Consider the following 16,582-nt stretch of genomic DNA (forward strand, 5'->3'; position numbering starts at 1 on the left):
TTTAATTTTAGTTACTTTTTTATTTTGTTTTGTGCACATATATATATATATATATATTTCTAAAAAAAAGTAGTTTCTTAACTTTTTTTTTTTTTCCAGCCATATTTGTGTCATGTCTCACAACAACTATTTACCTCAGTACTTGATGTTTCATACGGATGTGATTGACAGGTGCTGTGGTTCTGAGCTCTGCGCTGTCTAAACTCACCCCTGGACTCAAACAGCTGGACCTGTCCAAGAACTCACTGTCAGCTAAAGGTGATCACACAAAGTTCATGCACATTTACAGTGTTTTGAAGGATGCAAGTTAATACACATAATTTTAACATAAAATATCCATTTATGAGTTATATTTTAAAGGGGTCATATGATGTTGCTAAAAAAGAACATTACTTTATTAAACTCATCGTTGATGAAAACCCAGGTGTTGGCCAGCTCTCCGGTGCATTGTGATTGGCCAAATACCTCAAGTGTGTGACAGAAATGTTACACCCCTTACCATGCCGTTTCTCAGCGCAACAGAAGCAATAAAACTCATTATAAACGGGCATTTGTTGCATCCAGTGGGGACAGAACTACTGATTATAATGACTCTGACCGTCTTTTTACGCATTGCGTTGCGCCACATAAACATAACACCACATCTGCATTAGCGATCATAGAAAGAGAAACAACAAGCACTACTCTACACTGCTCAAAACTGGTGTTTGAATAGTCAGGACTGAATTCTTTAAATGTGACCCTGGACCACAAAACCAGTCATAAGGTTAAATTTTTACAAAACTGAGATATATACATCATATGAAAGCTCAATAAATAAGCTTTCTATTGATGTATGGTTTGTTAGGATAGGACAATATTTGGCCGAGATACAACTATTTGAAAATCTAAAATCTAAATATTGAGAAAATCACCTTTAAAGTTGTCCAAATTAAGTTCTTAGCAATGCATATTACTAATCAAAAATTACATTTTGATAGGTTTACAGTAGGAATTTTACAAAAAATCTTCATGGAACATGATCTTTACTTAATTTCCTAATGATTTTTGACATAAAAGAAAAATCAATAATTTTGACCCATACAATGTATTTTTGGCTATTGCTACAAATATACCCCAGCGACTTAAGACTGGTTTTGTGCTCCAGGGTCACAAATATGAAAACGTACTTACAGGCTGCGAGTCAGAAGCACAGACTGTCCTTGCAGCATTGGAATTGCCCCACTTTATAGCCTTAACCCTTTGTGTTCCGCTGGCATTGTTCCGGAACAGTGTTGTAAATATAACTTAAACACTGATTTCTAGTTGTGTCCTCATTTGGAAGACCAAACAAAGTACTTTTGCTTTGGTAATGAAACACACATTAGCTGTGTCTCATTTGGAAGGCTGCGCCCACCGGAGGTCGAATCCTCCGGAGGTTGCATCCTCTGTAGGACGTGTATACGAAGTGTCCTTAACTTAGAACAAAAACGAGACGGCCTTCGTAGGACGGGAGGAAAGAAAAAAAGGACAGTTGGAAAATGAAACAGGATTTATCACGTTACTATGCAATCAAATTTAGAGCATCGTTGCACTCTCACACTACTTAGATGAAGGGAAATTATTTTTAAATTTGTAAAGTAATTTGTAAATGTATATTATTTTATTCAATGTTTCAAGAGCTGCAGCATATCTGTTAAGAGAAAAAAATAGGAGTATATTAAGAACAAACTTATCCGTTTTTACTGATTTAAATGATAAACACCACATCTTAGCTTGTGTGTACATCTGCCGGTGCCGGCATTTTTCAAATTAACGACAGTTGTTTACGGCGACGCAAAGAATTGTGGGTTATCTGTAGTGGCAAAGGATACATCTCATGCATTCTTCAAATTTCAAAATTTCTGTGAAAGAAGGTAGGAGGTTGCAGCCTTCGAATGCAACCTCCGGAGGGCGCATCCTTCTAAAACTGCAAAACTACTACAGCCGCTAAAAGTTAGGCCTTCTTTCTTTCCATATACATACGGGCGGTGTTACGCTAATCTATGTCTTTGGTTTTGAGATTTTAAGCTTTGCAACTTTACAGATCTTATCTGCGCACAAACAGCTTGTAACACTCCAAAGACAAAGGAAAAACAAGAAACTGCATCATATGACCCTTTAATGAGATTATAAGAAAGTGGTAGTAGTCGTGTGTGCTGTCTTTACAGGATGAATGTGTGTGTGTTTTAGGTGTGAATGTTCTGGCTCAGTGTTTCAGTTCCACGTCACTCACACACCTGAACCTGTCTGGAAACACACTCAGAGGAGACGACATGCCTGTATGTACACACACACACACACTACATTTCTGAAAATCCTCAAAATATTATTGTGATCACAACATACAGTCACGGATGCGTTTGCTGTGTTCGTAGCACCTGTGGAGTTTTCTGTCTCAGCCCAACCGTCTGCACACACTGGACCTGTCCAACAGCGAATGTTCCCTTGACCTGGTTAGACACACTCACACACACAACACAGCACATCATGTGTGTTACACTGCAAACTGCTGACAGCCATCTGTGTGTTCTTCAGGTGTGTTCATCGCTGCTGCGTGGTTCCCTCAAACACCTGACCGTTCTCAACCTGTCCAGAAGTGTCTTCAATTACAAGTACAGCACTATGACACACACACACACACACACACACACACAAGCACACACATGCTTAAACACACATATGTTGACATCTGATGTTCTGTGATGCAGGAAAGGGAAGGAGTTTCCGTCTTCCTTCAAGCAGTTCTTCAGCAGCGCTTTGTCTCTCCAGAACATCTGTCTTTCTGGAACCAAACTACCGGCTGAAGGACTCAAGTGAGTCTCTATCTGATCATCCAGACTCGTGATCATCATCTCTTCTGATGTTCTTCTGACGTTCAGTTGATTTTCATATTCTGATGTCCTGTTGATGTTCTGCTGATGTTCTTCTCACATTCTTAGGATCTTCTGCTGATTTCATTCTGATGTCCTTAATGTTTTGTTCTATTCATGTTGTCCTGATGTTCTTCTGATCTTCTCCTGATGTTCTTGTGTCTTCAGAGCTCTGCTCCTGGGTCTGGCCTGTAACACTAATCTGCGAGATGTTTCTCTGGACATCAGCGGCTGTGAGGTACCACACTGAACCTTCTGCTGTCTCAGCTTGCTGTGTTCAGGTTGGTGTCTGTTGTGTGTTCCTCACACGTTCTTGTTGTTGTGTTTAGTTGCGCTCAGGAGGCTCTCAGATTCTGGAAGGCTGTATTGCAGAGATCCCGAACATCACCAGCTTGGACATATCCGAAAACGGTTAATACACACACAAACACACACAGGTGTTGTCTGCTGTTGTGTCGATTCAAGACAGTTGTGTTTTTGTGTTTTAGGACTGGACTCAGATCTGTCTACGCTGCTCGTGTGGCTCGGGAAGAACCGCTCCATCAAGCACTTGTCCATCGGCAGAAACTTCAGCAACATCAAAACCAAGTGAGACTCTGCAGTCTGCAGCTTTGATTCAGTTTGGAGGTTGTGTGACCTTCACAGATCAATAGAGAAGAACTTTTACAGTCAGTGTGAGCTGAGGAGCGTATACGTGTGTTTCTCTGCAGGAATCTCGGGCAGGTTCTGGTTTCTCTGGTCCACATGATTCAGGAAGAAGATTCTGTGAGTCTGTAGATCCATCATGTTTGAGATGCTGCGTTCAGGTTTCATTTGTTTAACTGTGTTCTTGTGTGTGTAGCCGCTGACATCTCTGTCTCTGGCGGACTCACGGCTGAAGGCGGATCTGTCAGTGGTGCTGAATGCACTTGGAGGGAACAGCAGTCTGACCCATCTGGACATCAGCGGGAACAGCATGGGTGACTTTGGGGCGAAGATGCTGGCTAAAGCTCTGCAGATCAACAGCAAACTCAGGTGCCGCACACACTGACCACAGGATCATCTGATACACACACATGTGCACAAATGTACAATATTCATTGTGTGTGTGTGTGTGTGTGTGTGTGTGTGTTTTAGGACGGTGATCTGGGACCGTAACAGTGTCAGTGCTCAGGGCCTGCAGGACGTGGCTGCTGCTCTCGAGAAGTGAGTTTTTCTTTAGCTTCAGATTCTGTGTGCGTCTGACAGTCAGGTTCACTGATGTGTGTCATTGATCGTCTGCAGGAATTACACCATCAGATTCATGCCAGTTCCCATCACAGATGCAGCGCAAGCTCTGAAGAACAATCCTGAGAAAACTGAAGATGCTCTGATGAAGGTCTGAACACAGTGTGAACATACACAAACATGCTCAAAACATGCTCTAAATGTAGAAAAACATTTTGTAAACATACAACAAACATATTCAAACACGTTCGAAACATACAACAACATGCTCTAAATATACTCAAACACCCACTACACATACTCAAATATACACAGGCACGCTCTAAAAATACCCAAACATGCCCTAAACTTACTCAAACATACTCAAGCATACACAAACACTCTCCAAGCATACTTAAACATGCTTCAAACATACTCAGACTCTAAAGATACTTGAACATGCTTCAAACATACACAAACAGACTCTAAACCTACTCAAATATACACAAACACGCTCCAAGCATACTCAGAAATACTCTATGCATATTCTAAACATAGTCAAACATGCTTCACGCATACTCTAAACATACTCAAACACACTCTAGACATACTCAAACATGCTAAAACATACAAAAACATGCTCCAAGCATACTCAAACACACTATAAACATGCTCAGATATACACAAACACACTCCAAGTATACTTAGACATACTCAAAGCATACTCTAAACATACTCAAACATGCTCAAACATACACAAACATGCTCCAAGTATACTTAGACATACTCAAAGCATACTCTAAACATACTCAAACATGCTCAAACATACACAAACACACTCCAAGTATACTTAGACATACTCAAAGCATACTCTAAACATACTCAAACATGCTCAAACATACACAAACATGCTCCAAGCAAACTCAAAAACACTCTAAAAATACTCTAAACACACTCAAACATACTCTAACACACTCTAAACATACACAAACACACTCCAAGCATACTCCAACACACTCTAAACATACTCAAACACACTCTAAACACACTTAAACATACTCCAACACACTCTAAACATACTCGAACATGCTCAAATATACACAAACATGCTTCAAACACACTCAAACCTACTCAAACATACACAAACATGCCCCAAACATACACAAACACACTCCAAGCATACTCAAACACACTCTAAACACACTCAAACACACTCTAAACACACTCAAACATACTCCAACACACTCTAAACATACACAAACTCACTCTAAACATGCTCAAATATACACAAACATGCTTCAAACACACTCAAACCTACTCAAACATACACAAACATGCCCCAAACATACACAAACACACTCAAGCATACTCAAACACACTCTAAACACACTCAAACATACTCCAACACACTCTAAACATACACAAACTCACTCTAAACATGCTCAAATATACACAAACATGCTTCAAACACACTCAAACCTACTCAAACATACACAAACATGCCCCAAGCATACTTAGACATACACACACATGCCCCAAGCTTATTCAAACATGCACAAACACACTTTGAACATACTCAAAAACACTAAATACACTCAAACACACTCTAATCATACACAAACATGCTCCATAATTACACAAACATGTTTTAAACATACTTAAAATGCTTTAAACATACACAGACATACAGAAAGCATACAAAAATATGCTCTAAGAGTACTCTTGCTCTAACACACTCCACACTTTTTCCTGTAATGGGCCTCACATGATGTTTTGTGTGTGTGCAGATGGAGCAGTATCTGCTGCGTAATCATGAGAGCAGGCGATACCTACAGGAGCAGGCGTTTAGACTGCAGCAGGGCCTCGTCACCAGCACAACACAACAGGTGACTGATCATATCTGCAGATCAAGTGGCTGATGGGACGTATGTCTACTCAGCATTCACTATAACGGAAAACACAGAGTATTTATTATCTGTCATTCTCATATTAGGGGAATGTATGCATCTGCCAGTGGTTTATTCATCCGTATGAAAACCATTACGCCTATGGAATGTCCCCATAAAACATGTAAACCCAACGTGTGTGTGTGTGTGTGTGTGTGTGTGTGTGTGTGTGTGTGTGTGTGTGTGTGTGTGTGTGTGTGTGTGTGTGTGTGTGCGTGTGTGCGTGTGTGTGGGCTAGGTTTAGGTGTAGGGTAGGTGTAGGGCCATTGAAAATACGGTTTGTACAGTATGAAAACCATTACGCCTATGGAATGTCCCCATAAAACATGTAAACCCAACATGTGTGTGTGTGTGTGTGTGTGTGTGTGTGTGTGTGTGTGTGTGTAGATGATAGGGCAGATGTGTGTGCAGGTCCAGGATCAGCTGAACTCTCTGCGCTTCAGTACGAGTGGCAGAGTTCAGCAGGACATGAAGACAACTGAGAACCTGATGAGAGATGCCAAGAACTCCACAACAGTGAGACAAAAGTTCTTCAACACACACCACAAACTTCTACTGTCTGTATTGTGTTATATGACGCTGTTTATTGTGACACAAACCATAAAAGAAGAATAAAATCATGATATGCTTTAGTAATTAGTTGTTTTTAAAGTTGAATATGTCCTTAGTAAGTTCTTAGACTGAAACACTGGGCTGTAGTGACTATCATGTTTGTCAGATCAGTTTTGTGTCTCTCTCTGTAGCTGCTGCGCAGTCTGTATCACCTGCGCTCATGCGGGCAAGGAGCGGGCGGCAGTGACGGGTCAGCAGGTGTGTGTGTGCAGCAGGTGCAGGAGAAACTGTGTTCAGTGGCAGGAGAGATTAGTTCGCTCATAGACCAACAGCTGCAGGTACACGCACACACATCACCATCATACTAACTGGCTGAGAAACATACTCAAACATGCTCCAAACATTCTTAAACATGTGTCAAACATACACAAACATGCTCCAAAAACATACTCAAACATGTTTTAAACATGTTCAAACATGCTCCAAACACATACTCAAACATGTTCAAACATACAGTCGTGGCCAAAAGTTTTGAGAATTACATAAATATTGGAAATTGGAAAAGTTGCTGCTTAAGTTTTTATAATAGCAATTTGCATATACTCCAGAATGTTATGAAGAGTGATCAGATGAATTGCATAGTCCTTCTTTGCCATGAAAATTAACTTAATCCCGAAAAAACTTTCCACTGCATTTCATTGCTGTCATTAGAGGACCTGCTGAGATCATTTCAGTAATCGTCTTGTTAACTCAGGTGAGAATGTAGACACAAGGCTGGAGATCATTATGTCAGGCTGATTGGGTTAGAATGGCAGACTTGACATGTTGAAAGGAGGGTGATGCTTGAAATCATTGTTCTTCCATTGTTATCCATGGTGACCTGCAAAGAAACGCGTGCAGCCATCATTGCGTCGCATAAAAATGGCTTCACAGGCAAGGATATTGTGGCTACTAAGATTGCACCTAAATCAACAATTTATAGGTTCAAGAACTTCAAGGAAAGAGGTTCAATTCTTGTTAAGAAGGCTTCAGGGCGTCCAAGAAAGTCCAGCAAGCGCCAGGATCATCTCCTAAAGAGGATTGAGCTGCGGGATCGGAGTGCCACCAGTGCAGAGCTTGCTCAGGAATGGCAGCAGGCAGGTGTGAGCGCATCTGAACGCACAGTGAGGACAAGACTTTTGGAAGATGGCCTGGTGTCAAGAAGGGCAGCAAAGAAGCCACTTCTCTCCAAAAAAAAACACATCAGGGACAGATTGATCTTCTGCAAAAAGTATGGCGAATGGACTGCTGAGGACTGGGGCAAAGTCATATTCTCAGATGAAGCCTCTTTCCGATTGTTTGGGGCATCTGGAAAAAGGCTTGTCCGGAGATGAAAAGGTGAGCGCTACCATCAGTCCTGTGTCATGCCAACAGTAAAGCATCCTGAGACCATTCATGTGTGGGGTTGCTTCTCATCCAAGGGAGTGGGCTCACTCACAATTTTGCCCAAAAACACAGCCATGAATAAAGAATGGTACCAAAACACCCTCCAACAGCAACTTCTTCCAACAATCCAACAACAGTTTGGTGAAGAACAATGCATTTTCCAGCACGATGGAGCACCGTGCCATAAGGCAAAAGTTATAACTAAGTGGCTCGGGGACCAAAACGTTGAAATTTTGTGTGCATGGCCTGGAAACTCCCCAGATCTTAATCCCATTGAGAACTTGTGGTCAATCCTCAAGAGGCGGGTGGACAAACAAAACCCCACTAATTCTGACAAACTCCAAGAAGTGATTATGAAAGAATGGGTTGCTATCAGTCAGGATTTGGCCCAGAAGTTGATTGAGAGCATGCCCAGTCGAATTGCAGAGGTCCTGAAAAAGACCAAACTCTGCAAATACTGACTCTTTGCATAAATGTCATGTAATTGTCGATAAAAACCTTTGAAACGTATGAAGTGCTTGTAATTATATTTCAGTACATCACAGAAACAACTGAAACAAAGATCTAAAAGCAGTTGAGCAGCAAACTTTGTGAAAACTAATATTTGTGTCATTCTCAAAACTTTTGGCCACGACTGTACACAAACATGCTTCAAACACATACTCAAACATGTTCAAACATACTTAAACATGCTCAAACATACTCAAACATGCTCAAACATGTTCAAACATGCTCCAAACATACTAAAACATGTTCAAACATACTCAAACATGCTCCAAACATACACAAACATGCTCCAAACATACTCAAACATGCTCCAAACATACTAAAACATGTTCAAACATACTCAAACATGCTCCAAACATACACAAACATGCTCCAAACATACTCAAACATACACAAACATGCTCAAACATACTCAAACATGCTCCAAACATACACAAACATGCTCCAAACATACTCAAACATGCTCAAACATACTCAAACATGCTCAAACATACTCAAACATGCTCCAAACATACACAAACATGCTCCAAACATACTTAAACATGCTCAAACATACTCAAACATGCTCAAACATGTTCAAACATGCTCCAAACATACTAAAACATGTTCAAACATACTCAAACATGCTCAAACATACTCAAACATGCTCCAAACATACACAAACATGCTCCAAACATACTAAAACATGTTCAAACATACTCAAACATGCTCAAACATACTCAAACATGCTCCAAACATACTCAAACATGCTCAAACATACTCAAACATGCTCCAAACATGCTCCAAACATACACAAATATGCTCAACCATACACAAACATGCTCATACATACTCAAACATGCTCAAACATACTCAAACATGCTCCAAACATACACAAACATGCTCCAAACATACTCAAACATGCTCAAACATACTCAAACATGCTCAAACATACTCAAACATGCTCCAAACATACACAAACATGCTCCAAACATACTTAAACATGCTCAAACATACTCAAACATGCTCAAACATGTTCAAACATGCTCCAAACATACTAAAACATGTTCAAACATACTCAAACATGCTCAAACATACTCAAACATGCTCCAAACATACACAAACATGCTCCAAACATACTAAAACATGTTCAAACATACTCAAACATGCTCAAACATACTCAAACATGCTCCAAACATACTCAAACATGCTCAAACATACTCAAACATGCTCCAAACATGCTCCAAACATACACAAACATGCTCAAACATACACAAACATGCTCATACATACTCAAACATGCTCAAACATACTCAAACATGCTCCAAACATACACAAACATGCTCCAAACATACTCAAACATGCTCAAACATGCTCCAAACATACTCAAACATGCTCCAAACATACTCAAACATGCTCAAACATGCTCCAAACATACACAAACATGCTCAAACATACTCAAACATGCTCAAACATGCTCCAAACATACTCAAACATGCTCCAAACATACACAAACATGCTCCAAACATACTCAGACATGTTCAAACATACTCAAACATGCTCCAAACATGCTCAAACATGCTCCAAACATACTCCAAACATACACAAACATGTTCAAACATACTCAAACATGCTCCAAACATACACAAACATGCTCCAAACATGCTCAAACATGCTCCAAACATACTCCAAACATACTCCAAACATACACAAACATGCTCAAACATACTCAAACATGCTCAAACATGCTCCAAACATACACAAACATGCTCAAACATACTCAAACATGCTCCAAACATACTCAAACATGCTCAAACATACTCAAACATGCACCAAACATACACAAACATGCTCCAAATATACTTAAACATGTTCAAACATGCTCCAAACATACTCAAATATCTTTGAAACATGCTCAGACATATACAAACATGCTCTAAACATACTCAAAAACACTCTTAACATACTCAAACACACTCCAAAATGACTGAAACACACTGTAAATACACTTCAACATAAACAAACACACTCTAAACATACTTAAACATGCTTAGACATACACAAACACGGTCCAAACATACTCTAACAAACTCTAAACTTAAACAAAACATGCTTTAAACATAGTCAAACATGCTGTAAACATGCAGACACCCTCAAAACATTCACACTCAAACATTCATACTCTGATGTGTGTGTGTGTGTGTGTGTGTGTGTGTGTGTGTGTGTGTGTGTGTGTGTGTGTGTGTGTGTGTGTGTGTGTGTGTGTGTGTGTTCAGGGTTTGCTGGTGTGCATGTTGGATACGGCTCAGAGCGTGTGTCCTCACATCATGCAGCAGGCGCGTTTGCGTGAAGATCTTCTGCGTGCCAGTGAGGGGAGGACGAGTGTGTCGAAGGCCTTCATCACCTCTACGCTGCTGGAGCAGTCAGCCTTCGACATCATCAATAAGATCAGGTCAGCCACACCTGCGCTGTGCTTTATTTACACCAGTGTTATGGGTTAACTCAGGGATTCACAAATATCAGATGAACGGTTTTGACCTGAAATTGTTACTGAGCTCATTGTTTCAGCAATGTAACAACACAGTCATATGTTCACGGTTCTGTAATGTCGGTTAATGATCACATGACATGCAGGTATCCTTTTTTAGTGTTATATCACAATCTATTTTCCTATTTTTTTTTTTTTTCACATTTTATTTTTTTTTTTTACTTAAAGCATTTCAAACTTGCATTTTTTGATTTAATTAATTCTTATTTTTATTTTTAAATTATTTGTTTATTTGAATTAATTTCAATTTTTTTAATTATGTATTGATGTATTGTGCAAACATGCTTTAAACATACTCAAACATACACAAACACACTCCAAGCATACTCAATCATAATCAAATACACTCTAAACCAGGGTTCCTCAAATCTTGCTGTAGAGCAGTGTTTCTCAACCCTGGTCCTGGGCGCCCCTCAGCACTGCACAGTTTGTGTGTCTCCCTAATCAAGCACACCTGTTTGCACTCATCAGCTCATTAGAAAACATCTTCAGGACCTGAAATGGGTGTGTCAGGTAAGGAAGACATACATAATGTGCAGTGTTGGGGGACACTAGAGGATGGATACCCGAGCCGAGCCCGACGGAACCCGACGAAACCCGACGGGCCGGGCCGGGCCGGGTTCGGACAGATATTTAGAAAGGAAGCTCGGGTTCGGGTCGGGCTTGGTCACATCAGCACTATAGTGCGCCTGTGTTATAACAGCGCTTTTTGCCCCGTGTGCACTGATGCGCTCATCTGTTGACATTTCCGAACGCCTTCCTACAGTTGCTTAATAAAAGCGGGCTTTCCACACAAAAAAAGTGCATGTGTCATTAGTATGAGAAAAAAAAATTTTTTTAACTGCGTCGGGCTGGGATCGGGCTCGGACATAAATATCTTAATGCCTGTCGGGAAAAATGCGGCCCGATCCGCACTCTAGGGGACACCCAGGACCAGGGTTGAGAAACACTGCTCTAGAGGGACAATGCGCTACACAGTTTAGCTCCAACCTTGATCAAACTCATCTACTTGTGATTGTCGAATGATCCTGAAGACACTGATTAGCACAGGTGTGTTTGATTATAGTTGGACCTAAACTCTGCAGGAAAGTGGATCTTGTGGGCCAGATTTAAGGATCCTTGCTCTAAACATACTGACACATACACAAACACACTCCGAGCATATTCAGACATGCTCAAATACACTCTAAACATACTCAGACATACACAAATGCACTCCGAGCATACTCAGACATACTCAAACGTACTCCGAGCATATTCAGACATGCTCAAATACACTCCGAGCATACTCAGACATACTCAAATACACTCTAAACATACTGACACATACTCAAACGTACTCCGAGCATATTCAGACATGCTCAAATACACTCTAAACATACTCAGACATACACAAATGCACTCCGAGCATACTCAGACATACACAAATGCACTCCGAGCATACTCAGACATACTCAAACGTACTCCGAGCATATTCAGACATGCTCAAATACACTCTAAACATACTCAAACATACGGTGGCCGACAGAGGCCAACGCGCTGCAAACAAGAAAACACATGCAAACAGAAAAAACGACAACAAATTAAGAAAACATCTTCATCAGTTTGACAACACAGGCGCTCCAAATCCTCGCAACGGAAACACAAATACGGAAACGCGCTGCAAATTCTCACAACACAACCAAACTCAGAAACGCGCTGCGAACACACGAACGCGCTGCATATCGCACGGTCCACAACGGAAATGTTTCAGGGGGACCTCAAAAAGTGACGAACCCATCTGGGACCTGATTATTTTTTCAGTGGCTGTTGGTCAGAGCAGAGGTGTTATCGGTGAACTATCACTTTTTAGTGATAGTATAGTATCACTTAAAGGTGATAGTGATATAAATAATCAGGTAATATAGTTATATAAATAATCAGGTCCCAGATGGGTTCGTCACTTTTTGAGGTCCCTCTGAAACATTTCCGTTGTGGACCGTGCTATATGCAGCGCGTTTGTTAGTTTGCAGCGCCCTCGTGTGTTCGCAGCGCGTTTCTGAGTTTGGTTGTGTTGTGAGAATTTGCAGCGCGTTTCCGTATTTGTGTTTGCGTTGCGAGGATTTGCAGCGCCTGTGTTGTCAAACTGATGAAGATGTTTTCTTAATTTGTTGTCGTTTTTTCTGTTTGCATGTGTTTTCTTGTTTGCAGCGCGTTGGCCTCTCTCGGCCACCGTACAAACATACACAAATGCACTCCGAGCATACTCAGACATACTCAAACGTACTCCGAGCATATTCAGACATGCTCAAATACACTCTAAACATACTCAAACATACACAAATGCACTCCGAGCATACTCAGACATGCTCAAATACACTCTAAACATACTCAAACATACACAAACGCACTCCGAGCATACTAAGACATAATCAAACGCACTCCGAGCATACTCAGACATACTCGAACGCACTCCGAGCATACTCAGACATAATCAAACGCACTCCGAGCATACTAAGACATAATCAAACGCACTCCGAGCATACTAAGACATAATCAAACGCACTCCGAGCATACTCAGACATACTCAAACTCACTCCAAGCATTCTCAGACATGCTCAAATACACTCTAAACATACTCAAACATACACAAATGCAGTCCGAGCATACTAAGACATAATCAAACGCACTCCGAGCATACTCAGACATACACAAACGCACTCCGAGCATATTCAGACATACTCGAACGCACTCCGAGCATACTCAGACATACTCAAACGCACTCCGAGCATACTCAGACATACTCGAACGCACTCCGAGCATACTCAGACATGACCAAATGCACTCCGAGCATACTCAGACATACTCAAACGCACTCCGAGCATACTCAGACATAACCAAATGCACTCCGAGCATACTCAGACATAACCAAACGCACTCCGAGCATACTCAGACATGCTCAAATACACTCTAAACATACTCAAACATACACAAATGCACTCCGAGCATACTCAGACATGCTCAAATACACTCTAAACATACTCAAACATACACAAATGCACTCCGAGCATACTAAGACATAATCAAATGCACTCCGAGCATACTCAGACATAACCAAATGCACTCCGAGCATACTCAGACATAACCAAACGCACTCCGAGCATACTCAGACATAACCAAACTCACTCCGAGCATGCTCAGACATGCTCAAATACACTCTAAACATACTCAAACATACACAAATGCACTCCGAGCATACTAAGACATAATCAAATGCACTCCGAGCATACTCAGACATACTCAAACGCACTCCGAGCATACTCAGACATAACCAAATGCATTCCGAGCATACTCAGACATAACCAAACACACTCCGAGCATACTCAGACATACTCAAATACACTCTAAACATACTCAAACATACACAAATGCACTCCGAGCATACTCAGACATACACAAACGCACTCCGAGCATACTCAGACATACTCAAACGCACTCCGAGCATACTCAGACATACTCAAACGCACTCCGAGCATACTCAGACATACACAAACGCACTCCGAGCATACTCAGACATACTCAAACGCACTCCGAGCATACTCAGACATACACAAACGCACTCCGAGCATACTCAGACATACTCAAACGCACTCCGAGCATACTCAGACATAACCAAATGCACTCCGAGCATACTCAGACATACTCAAACGCACTCCGAGCATATTCAGACATGCTCAAATACACTCTAAACATACTCAAACATACACAAATGCACTCCGAGCATACTCAGACATACACAAACGTACTCCGAGCATATTCAGACATGCTCAAATACACTCTAAACATACTCAGACATACACAAACGTACTCCGAGCATATTCAGACATGCTCAAATACACTCTAAACATACTCAAACATACACAAATGCACTCCGAGCATACTCAGACATACACAAACGTACTCCGAGCATATTCAGACATGCTCAAATACACTCTAAACATACTCAAACATACACAAATGCACTCCGAGCATACTCAGACATACACAAACGCACTCCGAGCATACTCAGACATACACAAACATACTCCGAGCATATTCAGACATGCTCAAATACACTCTAAACATACTCAAACATACACAAATGCACTCCGAGCATACTCAGACATACTCAAACGTACTCCGAGCATATTCAGACATGCTCAAATACACTCTAAACATACTCAAACATACACAAATGCACTCCGAGCATACTCAGACATACACAAACGTACTCCGAGCATATTCAGACATGCTCAAATACACTCTAAACATACTCAGACATACACAAACGTACTCCGAGCATATTCAGACATGCTCAAATACACTCTAAACATACTCAAACATACACAAATGCACTCCGAGCATACTCAGACATACACAAACGTACTCCGAGCATATTCAGACATGCTCAAATACACTCTAAACATACTCAAACATACACAAATGCACTCCGAGCATACTCAGACATACACAAACGCACTCCGAGCATATTCAGACATACTCGAACGCACTCCAAGCATACTCAGACAGGCTCAAATACACTCTAAACATACTCAAACATACACAAATGCACTCCGAGCATACTAAGACATAATCAAACGCACTCCGAGCATACTCAGACATACACAAACGCACTCCGAGCATATTCAGACATATACAAACGCACTCCGAGCAGAGCATACTCAGACATACTCAAACTCACTCCAAGCATACTCAGACATGCTCAAATACACTCTAAACATACTCAAACATACACAAACGCACTCCGAGCATATTCAGACATACTCGAACGCACTCCAAGCATACTCAGACAGGCTCAAATACACTCTAAACATACTCAAACATACACAAATGCACTCCGAGCATACTAAGACATAATCAAACGCACTCCGAGCATACTCAGACATACTCGAACGCACTCCGAGCATACTCAGACATAATCAAACGCACTCCGAGCATACTAAGACATAATCAAACGCACTCCGAGCATACTAAGACATAATCAAACGCACTCCGAGCATACTAAGACATAATCAAACGCACTCCGAGCATACTCAGACATACTCGAACGCACTCCGAGCATACTCAGACATAATCAAACGCACTCCGAGCATACTAAGACATAATCAAACGCACTCCGAGCATACTAAGACATAATCAAACGCACTCCGAGCATACTCAGACATACTCGAACGCACTCCGAGCATACTCAGACATAATCAAACGCACTCCGAGCATACTAAGACATAATCAAACGCACTCCGAGCATACTCAGACATACTCAAACTCACTCCAAGCATTCTCAGACATGCTCAAATACACTCTAAACATACTCAAACATACACAAATGCAGTCCGAGCATACTAAGACATAATCAAACGCACTCCGAGCATACTCAGACATACACAAACGCACTCCGAGCATATTCAGACATACTCGAACGCACTCCGAGCATACTCAGACATACTCAAACGCACTCCGAGCATACTCAGACATACTCGAACGCACTCCGAGCATACTCAGACATAACC

General features: G+C 41.2%; 1 protein-coding gene across 1 annotated transcript in view; it reads left to right on the forward strand.

Annotated features, from left to right (window-relative positions):
• The window catches only part of LOC141289440 (F-actin-uncapping protein LRRC16A), a 47,157-nt gene that overhangs the window by 18,233 nt on the left and 12,342 nt on the right, over nucleotides 1-16,582 (forward strand). The window contains exons 12-27 of the mRNA XM_073821535.1: nucleotides 172-258; nucleotides 2,212-2,300; nucleotides 2,397-2,474; nucleotides 2,557-2,633; nucleotides 2,730-2,834; nucleotides 3,060-3,129; nucleotides 3,221-3,302; nucleotides 3,380-3,479; nucleotides 3,602-3,656; nucleotides 3,733-3,905; nucleotides 4,008-4,076; nucleotides 4,155-4,248; nucleotides 5,864-5,962; nucleotides 6,410-6,538; nucleotides 6,766-6,912; nucleotides 10,762-10,937. Of these exons, the coding sequence (XP_073677636.1) occupies nucleotides 172-258; nucleotides 2,212-2,300; nucleotides 2,397-2,474; nucleotides 2,557-2,633; nucleotides 2,730-2,834; nucleotides 3,060-3,129; nucleotides 3,221-3,302; nucleotides 3,380-3,479; nucleotides 3,602-3,656; nucleotides 3,733-3,905; nucleotides 4,008-4,076; nucleotides 4,155-4,248; nucleotides 5,864-5,962; nucleotides 6,410-6,538; nucleotides 6,766-6,912; nucleotides 10,762-10,937 (1,630 nt within the window). The remainder of the gene's footprint in view (nucleotides 1-171; nucleotides 259-2,211; nucleotides 2,301-2,396; nucleotides 2,475-2,556; nucleotides 2,634-2,729; nucleotides 2,835-3,059; nucleotides 3,130-3,220; nucleotides 3,303-3,379; nucleotides 3,480-3,601; nucleotides 3,657-3,732; nucleotides 3,906-4,007; nucleotides 4,077-4,154; nucleotides 4,249-5,863; nucleotides 5,963-6,409; nucleotides 6,539-6,765; nucleotides 6,913-10,761; nucleotides 10,938-16,582) is intronic.

This window comes from Garra rufa, chromosome 17, assembly GCF_049309525.1.
Source record: "Garra rufa chromosome 17, GarRuf1.0, whole genome shotgun sequence".
NCBI classification, from domain to species: domain Eukaryota; kingdom Metazoa; phylum Chordata; class Actinopteri; order Cypriniformes; family Cyprinidae; genus Garra; species Garra rufa.